Source organism: Nicotiana tabacum, chromosome 10, assembly GCF_000715075.1.
Source record: "Nicotiana tabacum cultivar K326 chromosome 10, ASM71507v2, whole genome shotgun sequence".
Taxonomy (NCBI): Eukaryota; Viridiplantae; Streptophyta; class Magnoliopsida; order Solanales; family Solanaceae; genus Nicotiana; species Nicotiana tabacum.
Window position 1 is genome coordinate 158,208,190 of NC_134089.1, and position 24,491 is coordinate 158,232,680.

The following is a 24,491-nucleotide window of genomic DNA, read 5'->3' on the forward strand; positions in this document are numbered from 1 at the left end:
TAATTTTTTTCATGTAGTTAATATCAAATGATTATCTATATTTACTGAGAAAGTGTAAATTTTAAGATTATTTACATACAATCCAAATAACTTAAATATTTAACATGATTAGTGTCCGCGCATCCGCGCGGGTACTAATACTTATAGTGAATAAGAGAGGAGAGAGATCAATCGAAAATAATGATTAGAAGGTTATTAAAATTTAATTTGAACTTTACTTTTGATTATATCATTAGGCCATTGCACTTACCCTTTATAGTCATTTGAGTTTAGAGCAAAATGATTAGCCTCGCAGATAAATACAATGATAATACTAAAAAGTGAATGGTATTCTACCATCAATACTGAAAGCTTATATATTTCCCTTACAAAATCAAAAGAAAATTAATATCAAACAAGTTAAAGAGCCTCAAAACACTTTATTATAAAAGATAACAAGATCGAATATGCCCTACTTTGTTTGATAGGAAAAAATCAAGATGATTTAAGATGGAACAAGGAAAAGCAAGCCTAGATGCACATTTCATGATCAACGTTTAAATTGGCTCCAAGGATAAAATCGATCTATTTGTTTAACCTCTACGTTTAAATGGATGTATTGGGGGGGGGGGGGATAAATTAGAGGTTAATTAAAATGATTTTAGATGGTTCTACACTAAGAAATTCTTCAGAGAATGCAAACAAATAACTAAATTTGCTTCTATCTGAGATATGATTAACAAACAAAGAGACTACTTTATACCTCTAACTGATAGAGGGAACAGATTTTAATTAACCTCTGAGAAGCTCAATCCACTCAATACAACAAATAACTTTACCAAGCTTTCCTGCTGCAAAATTTGAATCTGGTGAGTTTTGCCTTTTTACGCTTGGTACAAAATCCAGTATACCTCATTCCTTAAAGGAACAAGCATATGGACAAGATGCATAAGTAGCTTTGACATTAATACAACAGCAAAATGAGACCGAGTAATTGCGCTTCAACAGGAAAACTTGTGCTTATCTTGGAAAGGACCATTGTTTAACTGCCAACAGATATATAAATCTGCAAAATGGAGCATCACTTGGCAGGGAAGTAAAATAATTCACTGATACATCTTTTCTAGCTCATTCTTATATCGAGCCTTCAGGGGTTCTCGCTTCAATTTCAGAGCTGCAGTAACCAATCCAGACTCGGGAGTCCAAGACTCTGGTATTAACTTGATCTTTGCAGGAAGCTCAAACTTGTCCAATTTTGCAGCTTTTGCTACCTGCATATCAGTCGTTTATAAAACCAAAACTTCCAACATACGAGGAAAATAATTTTGACATAGACATCCATTCACCCCCTTTCACCCTGCTCAATAAGAGACTCTATCTCTCACACACATATACACACACCTTATTACTTACATGAGAACAGAGGTAAACTGCTGTTGGCAGAAAAATTTCACTCATTATTTGCACAGCCCAGAATAGATCAGCAGCAGAGGCTGGCAGCCTTAACTTCTTAATTAGCTTGGATATTCTACGGAAACAAGAGCAAGGATAATTTTTACTTCTGAGAGATGGAATATCATCACAACCAAACAAGGGGAATTTAATTCCATAGAGGGGAAGGCAAGGTGAGCCATTGTGGCAGGGTCTGAACTCTGGGTTACTTGTCAGGGCTGAAATGGTAATCAGTAATGGCTGGAATATGGTTAGTAAGGGAGAGCAAGAGGTGGTAAAGGTCCGTTATTTCTTTCTTTTTGTTCAAGTTAAAACATTTATTTTTCTATTTCTTTTTGATGTTTTCTATAAGTTTTTTCTTGTTATTTTCTTCGATTCTCTTCCCACTTTTCTGTTCTTTTTAACATATACACACATTTGGATTCCTTTTAAAGTTAGCAATTGATTCTACTATACTATTCATCACTTTACTCGGGAGCGATGGGGAAGGGACTTTGAGACTAGCACCAAAATTTGGAGGAAACGTGTTTTGTTTTGTTTAGCATTTCAAAACTTCGCCGAATTGTCATCATATTCCTTTCATGTTATCCACAGTCAGCATAACACTCATTTATCATACATAATGCATTTTCAGAATAAAGAAAGGCCAATACTTTCTCCAAATTAATACATTACAGTGATTACAAATTGATTCCATGGAAAGGAAACAAACCTTTGAAAGCGATTGCTTGATCTCGTTGACTGCTTCTCCTTTGTCGCACAGTTCGGAAAAATCCTTGTGCTGGATGCCATTTTCCTGGGCCCATTTCTCAAGCACCTGGCGTGAAGGGACAACTAAAGCTACACAATAATTGTGGAAGGGGTCCGCATAAACCATTATGCTCTCCACATAATTGCTTGATAGAAGTGCTGCCTCAACCTGTGAGTTGAGCATCAATTTATCTGGTTATTGCCCAAAGTCAAGACCTAAGGATAAAAATAAATAGGAGGAGATAAATGGGAACCAGAAACTCATTAAGAGCCCACAATAACAGAAAAAGAAAAGGCCCATGTATGATACATGTTTTTCGTCTCCGCTTCTGCCACGTATTGTACAGTTTCATGATCATGAATGGAAGAAGGCTAAGTTACACACCAAAACTCGAATATCATATCCAATCATAGGATGAAGCGACGAATCAACTAGGAACTGGTTATGCTGCTAAGGGAAACATCAGATTCCGTGTGAATAAAAGAAATTGTGAATACCTTTCCAAGTGAGATATACTCCCCGTGCTGAAGCTTAACAATATCTTTCTTTCTATCAATAATTTCAAGGCATCCATCAGGATGAAACCTTCCAATGTCACCAGTGTAGAACCAGCGCATGCCTCTTTCATCAACCTGTATCAGAGATATTAGCAACGTATAAATTTTGCAATATACAGAATTCCTCTATTTGTATAAGCAAAATCTCACAAGTCAAAACTACCTTATAAACCTCATTGGTTTTGGCCTCATTGTTGAAGTAACCAGCAGTAATGCTGCACCCACCAACAACTACTTCTCCCCGAGGCATAGGCTTGTCAGCTATTGTGTAACCTCCTTCTTCCCAGGTAACAAGCTGCATGGTTTAACACAAGGCTTCAAGTAAGAAACCCACATGTAGTAACACAAAAAACAGCTAACTCCTTTGTATTTAGCAAATAAACCAGCATCAGGAAAAAAAATACAGAAATGGGAACAGCCACTATCACTTTCTTGCTATAATGTCTGATTGAAGCTAGTTTTATCCATTGGTGTACTCCCTTTAATAGGCTACCATAGAAGTCTCCAGACAGGAAAACCCCTCTGACAACATTTGAAACTTGAAACTTCATTGAAAGCAAATTTTCGGAGAAACTGTGTGAAAGCAATAGCCGATCTTATAAACTATAAGCCATCCGAAGATTCAACGACATTGGAAGGACTGCCAAAGTGTATGCCTTAACCATCTAACAAGCTAAGTGTATGTGTTAATTAAGTTCTTGGAACAACTATGCATAAGATCTTACTTGGAACATGAGAATATATTTTCCCCCCAAACAACTAAGACTAAATTGATTTGTTAAGATGTTCCAAAATTCTTCCAACAGAGTACCAAAAAAACTATATACAGCGCATATTGATATGAGAAAATGGCCCAAATTTGAACTTCACAGAAATTTCTTAACTGCCACATTAGGTTCCACGTTGATGCAGTGCATTGTCAGAGCTGGTGTGTATTTATAATATATAAATACTACAAACAGGAAAAGTAGAGGCAAAGCTTTGAAATTAGCCACTATCAAAAACTAGTTGATACGATCTTAATATAAAGGTAGCACGAATACTCAGCTTTATTGTGAAATATATAGCTCCCATGAAGAGCCAATGGAACCACTATCTCATGTTCATGGAAAAACAGCCAACGCTCCCATCTGTGCCTAGTTGTCAAAAGCAAACCTAGAAAATTTCCTCTGTTGAACAATTATCCAACACGCAATGACCCTCTCCAAGGGGCCTAGTGGAAAGTAATTTAATAACCTTGTAAGGACCCTAAATTAAGCCATTTCGGAGTGGTCGACCAGTTTAAGTTGGGTTCCAGATTCAACTTATCAACCATGAAAACACGGCGCTAATCAGTTTAGCTTTTATTTACGTTGAAAAAAAGAACTAAACACATGGAGTACTTTTTTCCCGGTTTTGTTTCTAACAAACTGAGGTAGTTCTATCAAGCATCAACAATCAGAACCAAGAAGGTGCTGCAGAAGAACTAAAATACTTCATCCCTCCAATATATAAGCCGCCACTTCATCGATTATAAGAGTAGACTATTATTTTGACTTTTGTATTCCCAAATACTAATTAAAAATTAAAGTGATGGCTGAGAAGTTAGGTTGATGGAGTTTAAATCGATACAGTTAAGTTAATTTGAATCTTGAAGCTTGTGAAAATTGTATGAATAATAGAATTAATAGAGAACTAGTGTCAACATTATTGGTTGTTTTAATATAAAAACACTGTTATATAAATAAGGACAGAGCAACTACTAAATAGATAACATTTTCAGCATCATACGAGTACTAAATAGATAACCTTTTCAGTATCACACGGGTTAGCAGTACTGCTGTCTCAGGAAAGATAGTAATAGGCTGAAGGCACTAAAGGTAGCCTAGGAAAATGATCCGAACTCAGAAGGCAACAAAAAGTTGATGTACTCAAAACTTCGGATGGAGGGAGTGGGCAAGGCTTTAGGACTCAGTGGTTGAAGGGATGTTCTTTGCAGAGTCGACAGTTGGGATCATTGTAGTGGGATATTTACGCTGGTGTGCGCCGGCCAAGTGGAGTATTTTACAGAAACATGTACTGTTTGGTGTATGAAAGGCGCAATAGCAATGTCCTCTTTAGTTTCTCCTGGTTTTTCTCCCTTGTTATGCCTTTTCCTTGTCTGGTTTGTTGTTTCTCAGAAAAATCAAAAGTTAAGAAAGAAGAGAAAAATAAAAATAAGGAGGTTAAGAAACAGAAATATGTCTTGTACATTTCTAAATCACTAACTTTTTTGTATGGCTTATTAGCAGTTTCTTTTTTCTCTTCTCCACAGATGACTATGAAGTTATAGAATCAAAGCACAGGTTATTTTGCCAGAAATTTGGCGAAGATTGATAAAATTATCTTCAAATTCTTACGGTAAAAGCACACCAAAAGTATGGCATCATTTAAAACCTGGGAAGATCTTAAGATTGTCAAGCAATATAAACAGAAGGAAAAGGTAGAAACTAACAGATGAAATTAAATGACATATTAAGGGTTTTTTTTTTTTTTTTTTTTGCTGTAAGACTTCCCAAGTAGTATCTATTCAAAACAATTACCTAACATAGTTTCACAAAGATTTTTCATAAATGACTGAATGCAGCTGGTGCTCTCAAATCGATTTTTGACAACAAAGTAACCATACCTTTATGTAGCTACAAGGAAGAGGTGGACCAACACGCCCAACAGAAGGATCATCCCACTCAGAGAAAGCAGCTCCAGCAAATGTCTCCGTTAGTCCATACCCTTGACCAATAGGAGCTCTGCAGTAAGTGTTCGTAAATTTCTAAAGTTAAAAAGACTTGCCACATTTGGAAAAACATACGGCCATACTAAGAGCAGTTATTGAGCTAAAAAGAAAGCAAACTTATCTTTGCAAGCATGTAGAACCTATTCAGAAAATATACAATCCATCATTAGGAGTGAGAAGAATTACCCCATACAGATGTTGATAAATCTTTGAGTATCTCCTGACAGAGGAGCACCACCGCAGAGCATGAAACGAATTTCTCCTCCAAGCACTGCCCTTACCTTTTTAAATATAACTATATCCCATATTTGTTTCTCTAGACCCCAAGCTCCAAACCAGCTACCTTCGATAGCAGCCAATCGACGCTTAAAGGCAATGTTGAAAAGTTTCTTAGCAGAACCTCCCTTCTCCTCAACCTAGAGTCACGAAAAATATAAACAAAAGGTTAATCCCCATTGAATCTTTTGAAGCCCTATACTAAACTAAGTATGCTCTTTCTCATTGAGATCTAAAGAATGGAAGGTACTGTGATAACCTTCTTCATAACACCATCCCTAACACGATCCAGAATGGCTGGAACTGCTGCCATTAATGTAGGCTTTAAAGCTGTAGCATCTCCCTGGGTCCCCTTCTTGATTTTGTTAGAAGTATCTGTCAATGTGAGAGCTGAGCCATAACCAATGGAAGCACCTGCAGTCAGCATTACAGTCTGCAGAACAAGAATCACTTAGAACTGCACTAATCTTCATTTTATAGGTAAAACACAATGAAGCAAATTAAAGATAAACTCCTAAGGAATTACCTCAGCAGCCAACTCAAAGACGTGAGCTAAAGGGAGGTAAGCCAAATAGACATCACTGCTTCCAATTTTTGGAATCACACTCATAACACCAGCTGCAGTGGCTACAATGTTGCCATGAGTTATCATAACACCCTATAGGACATAGATAAAAGAATAATTAAGAGCAGTACTCCTTTTTATGGATAAGTTAAGAGCAGTACTCCTTTTCCTAATGAAAAGGATAAAATACACAAAAAGCCAGTTGGTTTAAGCCAAAAGTAAAATAGACAACAAGCATCAGTGGAGGGATAGACATCGAGGAAGGCACAGTACAATCTGGACTATGAGTGTGGATAAGTTACAGTAAGCCAAAATCAAAGTACTCTGTTTTTCTTTCTCTTGATGTCTTGGATCTTCTGTAGCATGATCCGATGACATCTCATCCTGGATAACTTTTTGAATTAACAAATTATCAGTGCATTGATCAAAGCTAAATGGATTCACAATCCCATAAGTTTATTATCAGCTTAAGTTATCTTAACCCTTAAATAACAAGAATGTTTCAGCCACTAGGGAAGCTATAAGAAACATCCCACGAGAACCATCTAAAAGCATACTCAACAGCTATATTTTTTTTTCTTGCATGCACATCGGAAAAAATGAATTAATAGAAAGTGGGGTCAAACCTTAGGTAAGCCTGTACTTCCACTGGTATACATGATCACAGCAGTATCTTTCTTGACAGGCAGCCTTGGCTGAATAGAACCATTTTTACCCAGATTTTCAATTTCTGAGAAAGATGACACCCTCCAGCTGCCAATATTTGTGGAATCTGTCACTGTCTCGTCCTCAAAATAGATGACATTCTTGATGGTTTCCAGGCTAGAACTAACAGCAGCCAACTTTTTCAGTTGCTTGGCATCACATATCAACGTAGATGCTTGAGTCTGCCAATGGCCACAGATGAATTCAAATCATCACGTCGTATGACGCTTCGAATAGATGAAGAAACAATGCATACACAGACTAAAAAATAAAGCAGCCCCACCTCATTGAGTGAATATATAAGTGCATCATCGCCCAAAGAAGCATAAATGGTAACAACAGTAATGTTCTGCCGGAAGCATCCCTGAATAAAATAATTTGATCATGAAAACTGTTGGATCTCGCGGTAATTAAGAACACAGAGATAAGGGACTGGTTTAGCATACTACTTGAATACCTGAAAGGCAATGAGCCACTCCGCACGACTTTCTGCGAAGATAGCAGCACGAGTCTCCACATCATGACCCAACTTAACAAGACCAGAGGCAAAGTTGCAAGCACGATCAAATACTTGTCCATAACTCTCCCACTGATACTCCCCCAAGTGAAGTTTCTCAAACTTCCTTCCATCACTTGCAGTTACAAAGTCCCTGCTAACTAGTTTTCTAGTTCCAAGACAGCGTTCACTAGAATATTTTTTACAAGACTGCTCAAATAGAGCTGCCACAGTTGCAGCCCCTTCCCAAGGAACTTCAACTAATCCGGCTGACTTAGCATTGCGCATTGCAAGACCAGCGTCGCCACCAACTTGAACCGGAACTCCTCTCTGTTTCCCCTTTTTCTTCCCCATTAGTACCATGGACAGTAATATTGGTATAATAATGGCAATAATAACTGCACCAGCAACCCCAGAACTTTTGAAGTTGGAGATATAATCATTGCTGGCCAGTCTCTCCATTGTACTCATATATGGGTTGCTTCCCTCAGAATCTTCCATCTTATATGCCACACAGTTCTATGTTTCTGAAGTGACTTCTTAAAAGAACAAACCGATACCTAAGACATGATACATAGATCAGTAATATTGACTTTAATCTGAACAAAACATAGGATAAAATTAACAAGGCATTCGGCCAACGAAAGGCCAAGAAAGGAGTGCCCCTGAACCTAAACCTAATAATGGAATGAATATGGCATCCTTTGCCCTAAAGTATACACTGAAAGGAATGGCCAAAGACTTGAACCCATAGATGCAAGAAAAGATTCTCATATCACAAATCGAGATCTATAATATAATCACCACGAATACTAGGAAACAACAAAAAAGTGAACTTACAAATGGAGAGAACTCCCCAAAATAATGGCCCAAAACACAGTATCACAACACTGAATCCTCAGCCTCTAACTCATTAATCTTAGCCCTCTGGATGTTATTAGAGAAAAGTCATGTACAAACTATTCTTTTCAGTTTCTAGAAGCAAACAAGACATGTTTGAAAATGAAAAGTCCAAACACCATTGCCCATATTGACCACCCATTAACACTAAATAGTCCCTCAACCGTCTGCATTATCCCTGAATATTTCACCATTGAGAATCCCAAAAATACTTCGTACTCAAACGAAAAAATAAATCACGGGGGAATATTGAAATTTTCTCAACTCTAACCCGGTAACAACAATAAAAAACACTCAAATGTGGTAACATTTTATATGCAGACAGTATAAAGATTTTTTTACAATATTGGTTATTTAATAATCACATACAAAAAATAAATCATGCAAGGTAATACATCAGACCCAATGTGGTCAAGCCCATTCCAGAACCCCGCGAATAGGGCTGACCTTAACTAGATTATTTAACAATCAAATAAATGAAATTATCGAATTATAAGAACGAATGACCTGACAGTGTAAAACATCTTTACACAGCCACTGTTTTAGCTAAATCCAATCACGAATATACAAAAGAGCAATCACTATATATAGCTTAAATCCAATCACAAATATAGAAAAGAAAAAAAGGAACAAATCATTACTTGTGAAAATAAACAGCTCAAAAGTTACAAGTGGATAAATCAATTCACTGAAATGAAAACAATCAGCAAATTGTAGAGCTCAAAATCATGCGATCTAGATCGAACTTACAAATTATTGTACTATTAAATAGTGAAATTGGAAAAATTAAGCAGAGAGTTACCTAGAGGGAACGTGTTATGGATTGGGGAAGTTCGAGTGAAACTCACTTATGTTGGTGAGAAAAAGGCTCGGTCATGCAATGAGCGTCAACTTTCTAGAACAACGTATGCCAATCCGCAGGCGTTGAATTATATATAGTGTAGATTGCAAGCAAACTATTCCTGTATTTGCTCTATAGGGCCGGTAATTTTTTATACTTTGAAATTCAAACCCCTGAACATCAATGAAAGTTCTCTAGGTGACTTTATTCTCATAGCTCCAACTCCAAACTTCTAGAATAAGGGTGAAAGTGCTTACCGTCCAAAGGCGGTGTGAGGATACCGAGTTTTTAACTTATTATCGAACTCATAACTTGTTTTAATTAAGGGCAAAATAGACAATTGGTCGATCGATCGAAATTATTATATTTGCTAGCCAAAAAGTACATAAAATATATATTACTCCCTCCATTCAATTTTACTTGTCCACTATACCAAAAATACATTTTTACTTTTACTTGTACATTTTAGCAAATCAAGAGAAACACAATTATTTTTCTATTTTACTCTTATTATTAACTACTCATTCCCCAAATTATTTCTTGAGACTTTTTGAAATATTATAGTTATTAGGGGCTATATGGTAAAATATATACTACAATTATTATTGTTTAAGGAGCGTGTAAAGTAAAAAATGGACTATTAAAAGTGAATGGATGGAGTATATGTTATGATACACATAAATAAAAAATATATACATTTTATCATTTGGAGTATTATTTTTTAGAGCGACTAAAAATATAAGATTCTATTTAATTAATAAATTCGTGATATCCAAAATTACAATAACTATCAGGTTATCAAGCTGCATAGTCATACTACGAAAGTCTTGAAGAAAGTGGTAGAGATAAGGGTGAGGAGGAGTGTATCTATTTTCGAGAACCAGTTTGGGTTTATGTTGGGGCGTTCGACAACAGAAGCCATCCACCTTGATATTGATGGAGCAATATAGGGAGAGAAAGAAGGACTTGTATATGGTGTTCATTGACTTAAAAAAGGCATACAATAAAGTTCCGATGGAGATTTTGTGGAGATATTTGGAGGCTAGAGGTGTACTTATTGCCTACGTTAGGTTGATTAAGAACATGTATGATGGAGTAAAAACCCGAGTGAGGACGGTGGGTGGGAACTCAGACCATTTTCCGGCTATGAAGGGGTTGCATCAAGGGTTGGCACTCAGCCCTTTTTTGTTTACTCTGACGATGGACATACTGACGCGCCACATCCAATAGGAGGTGTCGTGGTGCATGCTATTTGCAGATGATATTGTATTTATTGACGACGCGCGAGACGGTGTGAACGCACAATTAGAGATATGGAGGCAGACCTTGGAATCTAAAGCTTTCAAGTTGAGCAGAATTAAGACAGAATACTTGAAGTATAAGTTCAGTGGCGAGACTCGAGGATGGGAAGGGGAGATGAGGCTGGACTCGCAGATCATTCCTAGGAGAGGTAGTTTTAAGTACCTTGGGTCTATTATTCAGGGGGATGGGGAGATTGATAAAGATATCACATATCGAATTGGGGAGAGATGGATGGAATGAAGACTCGTTTCCGGTGTTTTGTGTGACATGAATGTGCCACCAAAACTTAAGGGTAAGTTCTATAGGGTATGGGACAGAGTGTTGGCCCGTTAAGATCGCTCATGTCCAAAAGATGAAGTCAACATAGATGAGGATGTTGAGATGGAAGTACGGGCACACCAGGTTAAATAGGATCAAAAATGAGGTTATTCGCGACAAGGTGGGCGTGGCCCCTATTGAGACAAGATGTGGGAAGCGTGACCTATGTGGTTTGGTCATGTGAGGGGAAAGAGCACAGATGCCCCGTTGAGGAGGTGTGAGAGGTTGACATTTAAGGGCCTACGGAGAGGTAGAGGTAGGCCAACGAAGAGGTGAGGAGAGGCGATTAGGCAAGACACGACGCAACTTAAGCTGGCCGAGGACATGACACTTGATAGGAAAGTATAAAGGTCAAGGATTATGGTAGTAAAGTAGGTAGTCTAGAGTGTTCATAACAGTAGTACTGGCACGCGGTTTTGCTTTCTGTTGGTAGTAGGTTTTTATGACTAACCGTTATTTTCTTTCATTGTTGATCATCTTACTATCTTAATGTTTTTATTATGCTTTTATATTTTGGTTCTGTCCCTTCGTGTCTACATTTTCATTAATGTGGAGCTTATGTTTTCTTGAGCCACTGATCTATTGGAAACAACCTCTCTATCATCACAAAGTAGGGGTAAGGTCTGCGTACAGACTATCCTCCCCAGACCCTACAGTGTGGGATAATACTGAGTATGTTGTTGTTGTTGTATTTAATAAATTTCTTAATAAAATATAAAATCAAAGTAAAAGCTAATGGGCTCCGAACCAGTAGATAATATAACTCCGCCTATTTTATCACCTTACCACAGCCCTTGGTGCTTGTACAATATTATGCAATAGTAGCTTTGGCTTTTGCATAATAGCATAACAAACAAAATTTGAAAGAAAATCAATAAAATAAAAATTGTATTGTCTTCTAATAAGTTATTATATAAAGGTTAATTTCTACGAGAACAAATATGTGATAGAAAATGTATCAACAAAAATTTGTGATAGAAAATGTATCACTTGGACAAATATTAAAAGAAAATTAAGTCTAACTTGAAAGTCGAACTTGCAATTGGTCAAGAGCTTCATACTTAAGGATTAAAAATGTCAACCATTGTGCTAAGCGATTGGAACTAACTGCATCGTGTAATTGAATAAAGTAACTTATCTACACTTAATTTCAAAAGTAGGAAGGCAATGAATGTTGAGGAAAGTTTGGGGGAAGAAAGTGAGAAATAAAAAGTATGTGGCCTTATGTTCATTTAAGGACGTAGTCAAAGGGCAGTTAGTGCAAAACTTTTGCTTTCGTAAAGCAATTGATCGGCAACCGCGTTACTGGTGCTAATGCTTTAACAACGAAAATGGAGTACTTTAATTTTCTAAATAAAAATAAATAAATTTACTCCGTACTTAGAAATTATTTATTTAAAAATACAAAAGAAGCTTTGGTTAAAGTGAGGGAGCAGGAGCCAAGAGCCCTCGAATATATTGGAGTAGCTTCGGATCAGTTGAATATCACGGCAGCACTACTTTAAAAATAAAATAAAAATGTACTCTCTCCGTTTTAATTTATGTAAATTTATTTAATTGGACATAAAATTTAAGAAAAAATGAAGACTTTTAAAATTTGTGGTTCTAAATATGTCAGAAATAGGATAAAAGTATTTGTGTGATTATAAAAGCTTCTTATTAATAGTAAAATTGGAAGTTTAAGCTAAATTGTTTCCAAATTTTTAAAAAGGTCATTCTTTTTGGAACGGACCAAAAACAAAATAGGTTCATATAAACTGGAACGGAAGGAGTACAAGTTATAAGATTCGGACTTGGGTCATCAAGCGAGTGTAGATACTTAGCCTCTTCTACAAACCAACTCCTCTATCCAAATTTTGTGATTTTAGGGGGCGCATAAAATATTTAAGGGGTCCTCGTAGTAAATATAGATATACAATCAGACTTCTCTATAACAACATCCTTGTATAACAGTCATTCACTATAAAAATTAAGTTTTTCTTATAACCGATTTTTTAAATTATGTTTTACCTCTCTATAACAGTTTTTTACCTATTTATATTTTACATCTCTACAACAACAACAACCATATTTATAGTAGAACGCTCTTTGTAAAATTATCCCTCTATATCAGCTATATAGAATTTCTAAGATTACTAATAACAATTCTAAAAATATACACATAATCTTTTTCATTGAACAAAATTTCTATCTTGCATAAGACACAAGATTTGACTGGATATCTTTTTGCTGAAATTTAGACACGAATTTTCGTCAACTCAAGCATTATATCCGTAGTAAAAGAATGAAATCTAAGAGCTACAATTACAAAGTTCTTCCAAATCTTGAAAGAATTTATTTTCCTAGTATCTTTAGAATGTGTGCCTTAGAGTTTAAATATTTGTACGTCTAGTTAATGAATTTATTAATAATGCATTAGGTTTCTTCAATATATACCTAGTGAAACAAGCATATCTTCTGAGATTTTAAATTTGAAAAAATTTCTTATCTTTTATATGTAACATTAAAAAAAAAAAAATTATTTTTTGGATAAGTTTTATCTATAACAGCAAAAAAATATTTAAAAGTCAAATGTTGTTATAGGTGTATAATATTCATTCGATATAAAAGCCAAAAAGTTTCGAAACAAACAAATATAACTACCGAAACTAATGAATTCCGGTAACCTCCTCGCCCTAACGTAGATCCGCCCCTAATTGGAATAAATATAACTACCAAAAGTTACGCGGAAGTGGAATGAATATCTATAATTTATTCGCCCTTGACTAAATGTTTCAGAATAGTGCCCAAATTATTACGCCTTTTATAAGAATCAGAACTTATTCGACAAGAAATTTCACTATTTTAGGGCTGTTATAATTATGGCCGCCATTCACCGAGGTTTTAATCGCCGATTCCCCTGTTGTCATGTCACCAACCTTTTTTTTATCTTTCGGCACAGGAGCACCAGCTCCCTGTACATGGTCTTATGATTTAACATGTATTTTAGAAAAACAATTATGATAGAGAGTGATTTTTGAAAAAATAAACTTATGTAAAGCGAATTTAAATCAGTCGGAGCATTAATATGAAATACGAAAAATCCAAAATCCTTGGGAATTGATGCCAATTTGACAATTCTTAAAAGCAGGGGAATAAGGTACTGGCACCCGCTAAAAGTCCCCGTACCCGAATTTATTCCAGGCAATAAATTGGACCACGTGGCCGTCATTCTTTCATTTTTGCACACACCTCTATTGTTGGAATTAATTAATGGAACAACGCCGTTTGGTAGTCGGAATTGTCCCTATGGCGCCGTTTTGGCTGCCAGATCTAGTGGGCGTTTGGACATAAAAATTGTAAAATTTCAAAAAAAGTATTTAAAAAAAAAATTAACTGAAAATGATATTTAAAAATTAGAATTGTGTTTAGACACAAATATAATTTTAGATTATTTTTTAAGTTTTGTGAGTGATCTAAGTAAAAATTTTGGAAAATAGCTTTTTGAAATTCCAAAATATATCTTCAAGTGAAAATTAAAAAATTTATTAACGATGATTTCGAAAAAAAATCTTATATCCAAACGGGCTTCTAGAAAGAGAAGGTTCCCTCTGTTCGAAATTCAACAACTAACGCCTCTCTTGCAAAAACGTAAGTCGCGACGAATTAAATAATAATTGCATAAGTAATTTTTGTTAAAATGCACGGGAACCCTATTTGATCGACCCCATTTAATCTATATCTATTTTTTTTAAACTTTTAACTTGTACCCGCTTGTTAAAAAACTTCAGCTTCCTTTCTCCTCCTCTTCTTCTCTTTCATTTTCTTTTTTCTTCTTCTACAATCTGATTCCATCGAATCCATACATGTAACGGTTTTTACTTCTTAAACTCATCAAAGCCTCTGTTATTTTATGACCACTTGAATTTACGTGTTGTTTCAACCGCACATCTATTTAAATTATCAATGGATTGACTTAAGCACAGAAATACAGTACATTTTCATACATTAATATAAAGAGTACGTAGCTTATTTTTTCGAAATATGAACTGGGGAGGAACTTTACAGTGTTTGCGTACTAGACTAGATATTGCAGGGCATACGTAAAGGTGAGGGAAAAAGAAAAACCAAAAAAAGGAAGGCAAATCCCTATGTGCAAAAACTTCAGCTCTAGAGCTGAAGTTTTTATTTTATAACTGGTTACTAAACAAAAACTTATAAAATAAAACTTTAACTCTAGAGCTGAAGTTTCCAGTTACAACACAAAAACTTCAGCTTTAGAGCTGAACTTCAGGGCCGGCTACTAGAATGCTGAAGTTTTGCGTGATTATCTTTACTACTTCAGCCTCGTATGCTAAAGTTATGTGAAAAAACAGGTACGCTTGCAATTTTTTTTACAAAGCGGACACAAGTTAAAATGTGACACAAAAAACGGGTATAGATGCAAATGCCCCGTAATTTTGCAACGTGGAACGGATTTCAAATTTAAATTTCTTGAAGTTGTCAAGTTTTGATTCGTTCAAATCAAACTGTTTCGTCGTTTAATTTTGATTAGAATCAAACACCTTTATATTAATCTCATTTGTTATTCGGTATATCTTTTTGTAGTTACAGTAAGACAAAACTACATTATATATCACTTGGGCCATACAGCTCATTCGAAAATAACTCATATTTGAAGCTTTTACCCGGCTTAGCCCATGTTGTATATGTTATGAAATTTACTTTTCACCCAGTAGCCCACAACTTAAAACAACGGTTTTAATATTTTAAATTTCAATTTCTCTGTTTCTCTTCCTCACGCTTTTCTCAGAGATGACGATAACCGACCTCCATTGTTGGGTTCAAGTACTTTTTCGAGCTTTCAATCTTATTTTCAGGTAATTTTCATTTCATTTTATGCTTTTACCATAGTTTTTGTTTTGAATTTTATTTTATTTTTAATTTTTTTTTGTCTTTTCTGATTATGCCTATTTTCTTACAATGTTGTTGTGTTTTTCGTTTGATTTTGTGTTCCTTCTATCTTCGTTCTAGGCTTAAACTTGATGTTTCAGTTTGCATGCTTTGTTATTTCGCCTTTTCGGGTAGAATTTTTTATTTTTTGAGTTTTGTTACAATTTGGGAAAATTAGCCTCTGCTTTGTGTTCATGGCCTTTATTTTTGGTGATTTTTGAGTTTTGTTACAGTTTGATTTTTGTGTTTTCCTTTAGTTGTCTTCACTTTTGTTAAAGCTTTGTTTGTTTGGTTTGTTGTAGAAAAAGCGTTAAAAAAAACCTGCTTCTAAAAGCAAAATAAAGGATGCTGGAAAAGGCGTTAAGTTCGATTATGCGAAAAGATTGAGGGACTTGCCCTCAAGTCCTGATTCTGAAGCTAATGTAAATGTATAGGCGCCAGATGATGATGATTTTGAGTCTCCTGCTCCTCCTAAAAACTCGCAACAAGAGAGCAGTCGAATGACTCATTCGCAAACGAGGAATTCTCCCACTCCAGTTAAATCATTGAGGGACTTGCCCTCAACCCCTACTTTTGAAGCGAATACGCATGTCCAGGCTCCTGATGATGATGATTTTGAGTCTCCTGCTCCTACAAAAAAGTTGCAACAAGAGAGTAGTCGAATGACTCGTTCGCAAACAAGTAATACTCCTACTCCGGTTAACATCGTTACAATAAGGATTAAGAAATGTGGGAGATCTGAAAAATCAAAAGAAAGTTGAAAGTTGATTTAGTTAATGAAGATGATGTAGGCCCCAATGTTAAACCGAAAGGAGAAAGATCAAGGACGATGGTGAGAGTGATTTTGATTGCATATTGAAAGAACAAAGGTTTGTTATTTGCTGCAAATTGAATGAGAAAAAAGCTACATTGAAGGTATCCCCGTGTTACTATTAATTTATACATGCTTATACAATTTTATACAAAGTTATACAGCTATTTATACATCTTTATACAGCTACACTGATTTATACCTTTTTTATAAAATGTTTTAGTATAGTTTTTGTTCTTGATCTATTTCTTGTTATTTTTCCATATGCAAGGCTGGGGACTTCTATATACAACCAGTTGATCATTTCCACAACAGAATTAGTTCCCATACTGAAACTGATATTGTGAGCATTTTGAAGCAATGTTTTGATTGACACGCAGCTTCAAATGTTCCGTGCTAGTTATTTTGGGTACTTCTTGGACCTCCCTAAATTTAAAATTCAAAATCAACTTATTCATTGTATATTATTGAGGAAAGTCATCCCAGGACGGGAAATGGAATTGTGGGTAAAAATTAATGGTTGTTTGTTGCGTTTTGGCATTGGAGAGTTTGCTGTTATCACTGGTTTGAAGTGTGTAGAAGACGACACCACTTTCTGTGACAACCCAGATGTTAATAGGTTGCTAAAAGAATACTTTCCAGGAGATGGAAAAAAGGCTATAACGAGGGGCAGCTTCTTGATCGCTTCAAGAAAAAGGACTGAAAGTCGTACGAAGATGCGTTCAAGATGGCCTTGATGGTGTTTGTCCATTATTTCATATTCTCAAATGCCAATAATCATGGTATCAACAAAGATGATTTTGATATCATTGAAAGTGGTCAATATCAGACGTATGCTTGGGGGAAAAAGTCATTTGGAGATATTTTAAAGACAATGAGGGACAAACAATGTGACTATTTGACAACGTATAGGCTTGGAGGTTTGCCACTTGCATTACAAATATGATTTTTTGAGTGTTGCTCTATGGTTGACAAGCATACACACTCTTAATTGGAAAGTGACTGAAACTCCAACATATGAAGATTTGACTGGCGGGGTGATCATGTGTAGTATCGACAACGTAAACATTTTGTACCATAATACTTCTTCATATATGATTTCAGTTTTTCTGTATGTATATTTATGAATGTGTCACAATTTCCTTTTTCTACTATTGTAATCCAGTTTTTCTTCGTGTAGTTGAACTATAGGAACATTTTCTCCTACTCCTAAAGAGATGTCAACTCTGAACATCGACACGCTTTTTGAAGTTAATGCCTATGATGTTGCATCAGGGGAGGTGCCTGTGGTGCCTGCCTTTCACACTGATGATTCTGTCGCTGTATTTTCACCTTTTCCTCATAATATGGAGCAACAATCTAAACGACCTTATCCTCAGAATGCGGAGCAACAATCTAAACGACATTTTCCTCAAAATATGGATCGACAGCCTAACCCGAGTTATGATCCTTTGGTGCGCATTGATCTGTTGAATGCTGAAGTTGAGAAGTTGAGGAGTGATGTTGGAAAGGTACTGGACCTTTAGCTTTTCTGTAGTTTATCAGTACTTTTTATATATACATGGTTTTTTGGTTATAAACATGGTTGTTGATTTGCTTTTGTTATTTTTTTTTTGCTTTAGTTGACTGATACAGTGATGACACTCAGCAATTATGTTGTTTCTTCCTTTGAAAAAGTGTTCAGTTTTCTGAATATGAAGGAAACCAAGCAAACGAGGGAGGATGTTACTGATTCTAAGGTAATTTTTTACTGATAAAACCAAATCACTCAACAGTTATGTCTTCTCTGAATCATCACTCAACATGCCTTCTCTTTCTATTGTTTTTTATTAGATTCCTCAGCGCGCGTCTGATGACAATACATCTAGTCTCGACGAATTTGATGGCTATCAATATGATGTTGTTCCTGACTTTGTCAATAAAGTGAATCAAGATAACGTGCTAGCTGACGAGGGAGTTACTGATGGTGTTGATCATGGTATTTGTTCTGCATTTTATCTTTTTTGTCTGATTTTTCTTTTCTTCATTTTTAAAGTTTTTTATTATTTGTTTAAACTATCTAAGGTGCAATAGGTGATGTCAAGGGTGACATATTTTGGGATGACATTGGCGATGAAGATTTAGCTGCGCTATAGATGTCCCAAATTGTGCTTCACAAACAATCCATCATAGACGTAGAAGATGATTACATTTCTCCTGAACAGTCAGTTCGGTAGAAAATACCAGGAAAATATGCCAAATCTCCATATTTGTCAGTTTTTGATTCGGGAGCATCAGGATTGGCGCACAAGCTCATTTTTTATATCAAGCATCCTTTCACGATCGAAATTGATGATTTTGATCCATTGTCGCCATTGGCTAAAGAGTTTTGCGCGTTTGTTGATAATGGGATGGATACGAGGCGAAGGTATCTTCACTTTCTTTAATCTTTTATGTTCTGATTTTATACTTGTCAATGAATGTAGTTCTGATTACTTTTTATTTTTTGTGATTTGAAGTGCCAAAAATATATATCCCAATGAAGTAAATAAGCTTGCGGAAGCTTTTACTTTTGGCTCGTGTCATGTGACCACGAAGGATTGGTTCCACTCACTTGCATATTGTGGTCGACCTTTGATTGACACGGTATTTAATCAATTTCTGTTCTAATGCCTTTTTTATTTGTTGCATATCTTTATTGTTTGAGACACCCGTAGTGTATACATAGATTTGTATAATCACAATATAAGATTGTATAACCTTGTATAAATATGTATACCTTTGTATAATAGTGTATAAATTTCTATATTTAAAAAATCTAGTAGTGATGGTTGTTCTGTTTTATTTCTTGTCTCAGCACTTGGATGTCCTCTTTTATTATTTGAGGAAGAGGGGAAAATATGGTCCGAGTGTTGCCATGCGGTTTACTACAACCGACTTTTCCTTTGGTAACAAAATCAACTCCCCTATATAAAGATTTCAAAGTGAATCAAGATCCTTTAGTGATTCGTGAAGGGCATGAGATAGAAGAGTACAATATAGGATATTATTGTGATGCAAATGTACCGTGGCACACTGTTGACCATGTCTTATTCCCTGTCTATGTGAAGAGTGGAAGAGAAAAATTAGGCCATTGGGTTTTGGGGTTGTTTACATTCATAGATTCTATGACTCTAACTGTGGAACTATTAATGATAGACTTGCTTTGGATGCTGCATTACCTTATGCAATTCTGATACCTTACTTCTTGAAGAGTTCTGATTTTTATGTCGAGAAGAAGGGCATTGATTGGAACAATGGTGCATATACCGATAAATCCCATTCTGATGCTTTGCAGATTAATCTGATTAATAATGTGCCCCAACAGATCAAATGGTAGGTTAATCTCAATTGTTTTACTATTTTACTATTAGTGTACCTATTTGAATTTGATTTGTTTCTTTTTCATTACAGTGATTGTGGTGCTTTTGTTGCTGGCTTTGCTGAGTATTTCATTATTGGTAAGGAAATTCGAAAAGATAATTTTGACATTGAGACACTTCGCACCAGGTGGGGACCTCTGTTGTGGGATTATGGAAGGAAAAAATAATAGTCCGGTGCAATTAGTGGTGATGAAATCACATGGAGACTTTTCAGGAAGAGGAAGAAGGGACGACCGAAAAAGTAGTTCTGTTTTTTCCATTTTACTGTAGTTTTTCTATGTATCAGGAGTTGTTGCCTAGTTTTGTCTAAATACTATTTTGCTACTTGTGAGATAACCTTAAAGGATATTATAGATGTTTTTATTTTTGTGTAATTTGTGGTAGTCATTACACATTGTGGCTGTGAATGAATTACATTTTAATGAATATTTCAGTTGCTTTTGTCCTTTAACAAAGTATGTATTTTCATTATGGTTGCAATTTTGTTAGTGTAGCAGGATATACATATGTATACAATAATATACATAGTTATACAAATTTATACAAACTTATACTCTCATTTATACATCTGTATACATATAATACCATTGATTGTTAGCAGTTCTGTTTTGTATTTCTACAATCTATCAATATATTTAGTACCATTAAAAATAACAAGACACTATTATTGGATAATCAAAACATGTATAATGAAACATCTTAATTACTTGTGAAACTTAACTACTCAACATTTGTAACTCTATTATTTGTGAAACTTAACTACTCAACATGACAACAAATGTAATAGGAAGTGTTATGTTTCCAACTATTTATTTTGGTTGATTCCTACATGTTTTTCTATTGTGACCACCTTGTCCACACACAGAACATGAAAACGCTCTCTTAGACTCTTTTTCTGAAGCAGGTTTGAGTTTTTCCTTTCTTGGCCTTCCTTCATTCCTTCTCCCTTTAGGTGGTAGGACCACATCTTCCATCACCTCTATTGGGATTACCCATAAACTCTCATCTGGCATCGGATTCACTGGAAATTCATAAGTTCTAAGGAGTTTATCCTTCTTGTAGTAAAAAGAGCAATACTGGCCAGGTTTCAGCTGTTGGTTCTTCAAAACCGCCCAAGCACGCGGACATGAAAGTTCATCAATTTGAAATTTTCCGCAACTGCATGTTCCCTCTTCAAGGCACACTATGTTTCGCCTTACCCCTTCAAACACAGTATATAACTGCTCCGCAGCAGGCCTCACCTGCAAAAGTTTTTTTTTTTTTAAAAAAAGTTAAAGAACATTATACATTATTATATAGAGTTATACATCCTTATACAAGCAGTAAAATGCAAGTCAGCAGTGCAAAGCATCATTATATTTGATTCATTTTGTCGTCATTTGCTCTGATGCAATTAGATTTTCTCGAAGGAGTTTGTCGTACTTTTCGCCAAGCTCTGTAGATGTCTCCATTGCACTTTTTCTGTTTTTGTTGTTCCACTGTTGTAGCAAATTTGTCATGTACTCCAGCAATCGCATTACTGGTAACTCTCTAGCATCCTTATTTGCTGCATTAATTGACTCTACAATATTGGAAGTCATTACCATTGACCTTTTCATTTGGAATATGCCCTAGACCACCTTTTGTAGCCAATTTCGAACAAGTAAGGCTGCACCCTCGGATCAATTTTGCACATCTCTATCATATGATACTCAAACTTCTCTATCGTGTAAGCTCTAGCCAAAACAAAGAAGATATCCTTCAATTGTTTGTGATGTTTCTTGAATGTGCACTTTACATTCTGCCACAAGTGACATGCAAATACAATGTGGTACTTCTGGGTACACAGCTTTTGTGGCATTGAAGATGCTTTCATTTCTATCTAAAACTATACACATCCCTTCCCTAACTCCAAAAGTACCCTTTATCTGGACAAAGAACCACTCTCAAGATTTGTTATTCTCTGAATTTACAATTGCATATGCAAGTGGAAGGATTTTTCCTGTTTATACAAAATAGATATTAGGATTCAGACAATTATACAAATCTTATACACAGTTATACACAATTATACAACTTTATACCAATTGCAAATTTTAAAAAAACAACAGTTGTGAAATCCTATACACTTTTATACATGAAACTACAACATTATACAAACTGCAAAAATAAGGTAGATGCAGTCAACTCACCAGCTCTATCCTATGTGCAAGCAGTCAATATGGTACCCTTATATGCTGCTTTAAGGAAATTTCCATCAACAACCATTATCGGTCTACAATGCTCCTAGCCCTTGATAGATGCATATAGCGAAACATATGCATAAAGAAAGCATCCATCTTCTGATTTGTGCAACTTTGTAATCGTTCCTGAATTTGTTTGCTCCAACATATAAAATACTTCGGCAACTTCTTATATGAATCACTCAGACTCCCTCTTATCATTTCCATTGATATCTCTTTAGCTCTCCATGCTTTCATGTAGCTCACTTCAATCCCGTGTTGCTTTTGTATGTCCTCTATTATATCATTTGCGGTGTAAACTTTTTTTGGATTAACATACTTGTCCTTGACTATACTAGCAATTACACCCGAAGTAGCTTGACGTTGTGTTAAGTATATTTCACCATAGCCGCATGTGATTATTATTGTAACTTCTCACTTTGAATATGTTTGCCTTGAAAACGGCAGAAGATTTGAAACTCCAAGCATTATTGTCATCCATACACATAAGGTGATACCTAGGATTAAAGATCATTCAACTTCTAAATACACTTGTATACAAAAACATAATTACATATATACTAATTTTAATACCTATATACAAATATATACTACTTTATACGTATTTATACATATATATAACAGAATATACAATTATTTACATACCTTATTGCGCTTGATCTCTTCACCTTAAATTGGAACCTCTCGCGTACAGCCAAGTTATTCATCACGTTGGCAACTGTCTCTTTATCCTTATAAACTTGATCTTCCTCAACAAATTCGTTCAATATATCATCTATTATACCCGTGTTTTCACTAAATTTTGTGTTTTCAATAAATTCGATATCAATAATCTCAGTGCTATCAATTGTGGATACATCTCTAGAATTTGAACTTGTAGCAACCAAACAGCTGGAACTTGTAGCAACCAAACAACTGGAACTTGTAGCAACCACACAACTAGAACTTGTAGCAACCAAACGATTATCATAAATCTCTTTCACTGTAACAAACAAGGGATATTCAGTGAAATTCAAGTTTTTCTTCTTTAATTCAATATACACCTTAACACATGTATCGTTGTAAATCAGGATCGGCGACAAACCAACATTTGAGAGAAAATTAATCTCTATTGTGTTTAACTCACTATCGATCCTAATCTGTTCCGAATAGCTGCAACTAAATTGTTGTAGCTGAATGTTGACTCGATTATTACACAATCATTGATGAAATTGATAAACTTATTTTCTTCCCATTTACCACTATGAAGAACGTAAACTGGAAAAATCTCCATCGAACAAAAAATTGAAATCAAAATTGCAGCAAAAATAAAAATTGCGCTGATTTGCAGCAAAAAAAATTCACTTTTCGTGTTTGATTTGCTGTTAATTCGAGATGAAGTGGAAATTCTAGGGTTTTTGGAGCTGCATTGATCGCATGATCTCGTTTTTGTAGTATTTGGGGAAGAAGATTGGAAAGAATCAGAGAAAATCCAGCTGAAACAAAGAAAATCCCGCTTCTTACTCCCAAAAAACGAAAATAACACCCCTTTTTCCGGATATGGGCCTCTAATTTTTGGGCTACTCAATTGTAAATTGAAACATGGGCTATAAAGTTGAAAAGGAGGCAACCCAGTTATTTTAATATGAAATTTTCCCTTATAGTAAATGACGGTTATACACCTATATTGATTATTGATATTTGACATTTAAATATACATTTTGATTGTTATGGGCAAAAACTATCCAATTTTTTTTTCTTTTTCAACATACATATAAAAGATAAGAAAACTATTCAAATTTAAAATCAAACATATGTATATTAATAATTAAATATTAAATAAAGATAATACATTATTATACATCCATAACTAAATATACAAAGATTTAAACTTTAAGGCACATGTTTCAAAGCTGCTTGAAAATTAAAATTCTTTCAAAATTAATAGTAGAGCTTTATAATGGTAGCTTATTTGTAGATTCTAATATTTTAATAGCGATATAACGTTTGAATTAATAAAGATTTGTGTCAAACTTTCAGCAAAAGATACGTGCAGATATTCAAATATTAGACATCATACATAATAATACAAACTTTTGTACAATGGTATAAAAATATGCAAGATTTTTGATTGAACTGAATGAAGTTCTTAATTATGAAAGTATATACTACCAATAATATTCTTCGTCAAAATGGTACATTAAAATTTTAAAATATTTGGCAAAAATCTCTAAACTTATTATTGGTCTTAG

The 24,491-nt window shown here is 35.0% G+C and overlaps 1 protein-coding gene across 2 annotated transcripts; it reads right to left on the reverse strand.

The window, feature by feature from the left end:
* Window positions 1-735: 735 nt before the first annotated feature.
* Window positions 736-9,364, reverse strand: LOC107776019 (long chain acyl-CoA synthetase 8). Of its 2 annotated transcripts, none has more exons than XM_016595829.2 (12): window positions 9,236-9,364; window positions 7,495-8,093; window positions 7,321-7,401; window positions 6,959-7,219; window positions 6,294-6,425; window positions 6,027-6,200; window positions 5,678-5,907; window positions 5,387-5,504; window positions 2,903-3,034; window positions 2,680-2,814; window positions 2,144-2,350; window positions 736-1,250 (listed from the first exon to the last, which is right to left on the reverse strand). In XM_016595829.2, exons 2-12 carry the CDS (start codon window positions 8,032-8,034, stop codon window positions 1,086-1,088), a joined length of 2,175 nt encoding a protein of 724 aa, XP_016451315.1. In that variant the 5' UTR covers window positions 8,035-8,093; window positions 9,236-9,364; the 3' UTR covers window positions 736-1,085. The 2 variants fall into 2 exon arrangements, with proteins under 2 accessions (XP_016451315.1, XP_075079548.1); XM_075223447.1 differs by lacking the exon at window positions 9,236-9,364 and adding an exon at window positions 9,075-9,203.
* Window positions 9,365-24,491: the final 15,127 nt, after the last annotated feature.

Bases quoted from the DNA above. Each gene is read 5' to 3' on its own strand.
- LOC107776019 (XM_016595829.2), bottom strand. From the start codon at position 8,034: ATGGAAGATTCTGAGGGAAGCAACCCATATATGAGTACAATGGAGAGA. The intron at 5,908-6,026 runs GTTATCACAGTA...TCGTGACTCTAG, and splicing joins GGGATGGTGTTATGAAGAAG to GTTGAGGAGAAGGGAGGTTC. The intron at 3,035-5,386 runs GTATGGTTACTT...TAAACCATGCAG, and splicing joins TTCCTTGTAGCTACATAAAG to CTTGTTACCTGGGAAGAAGG.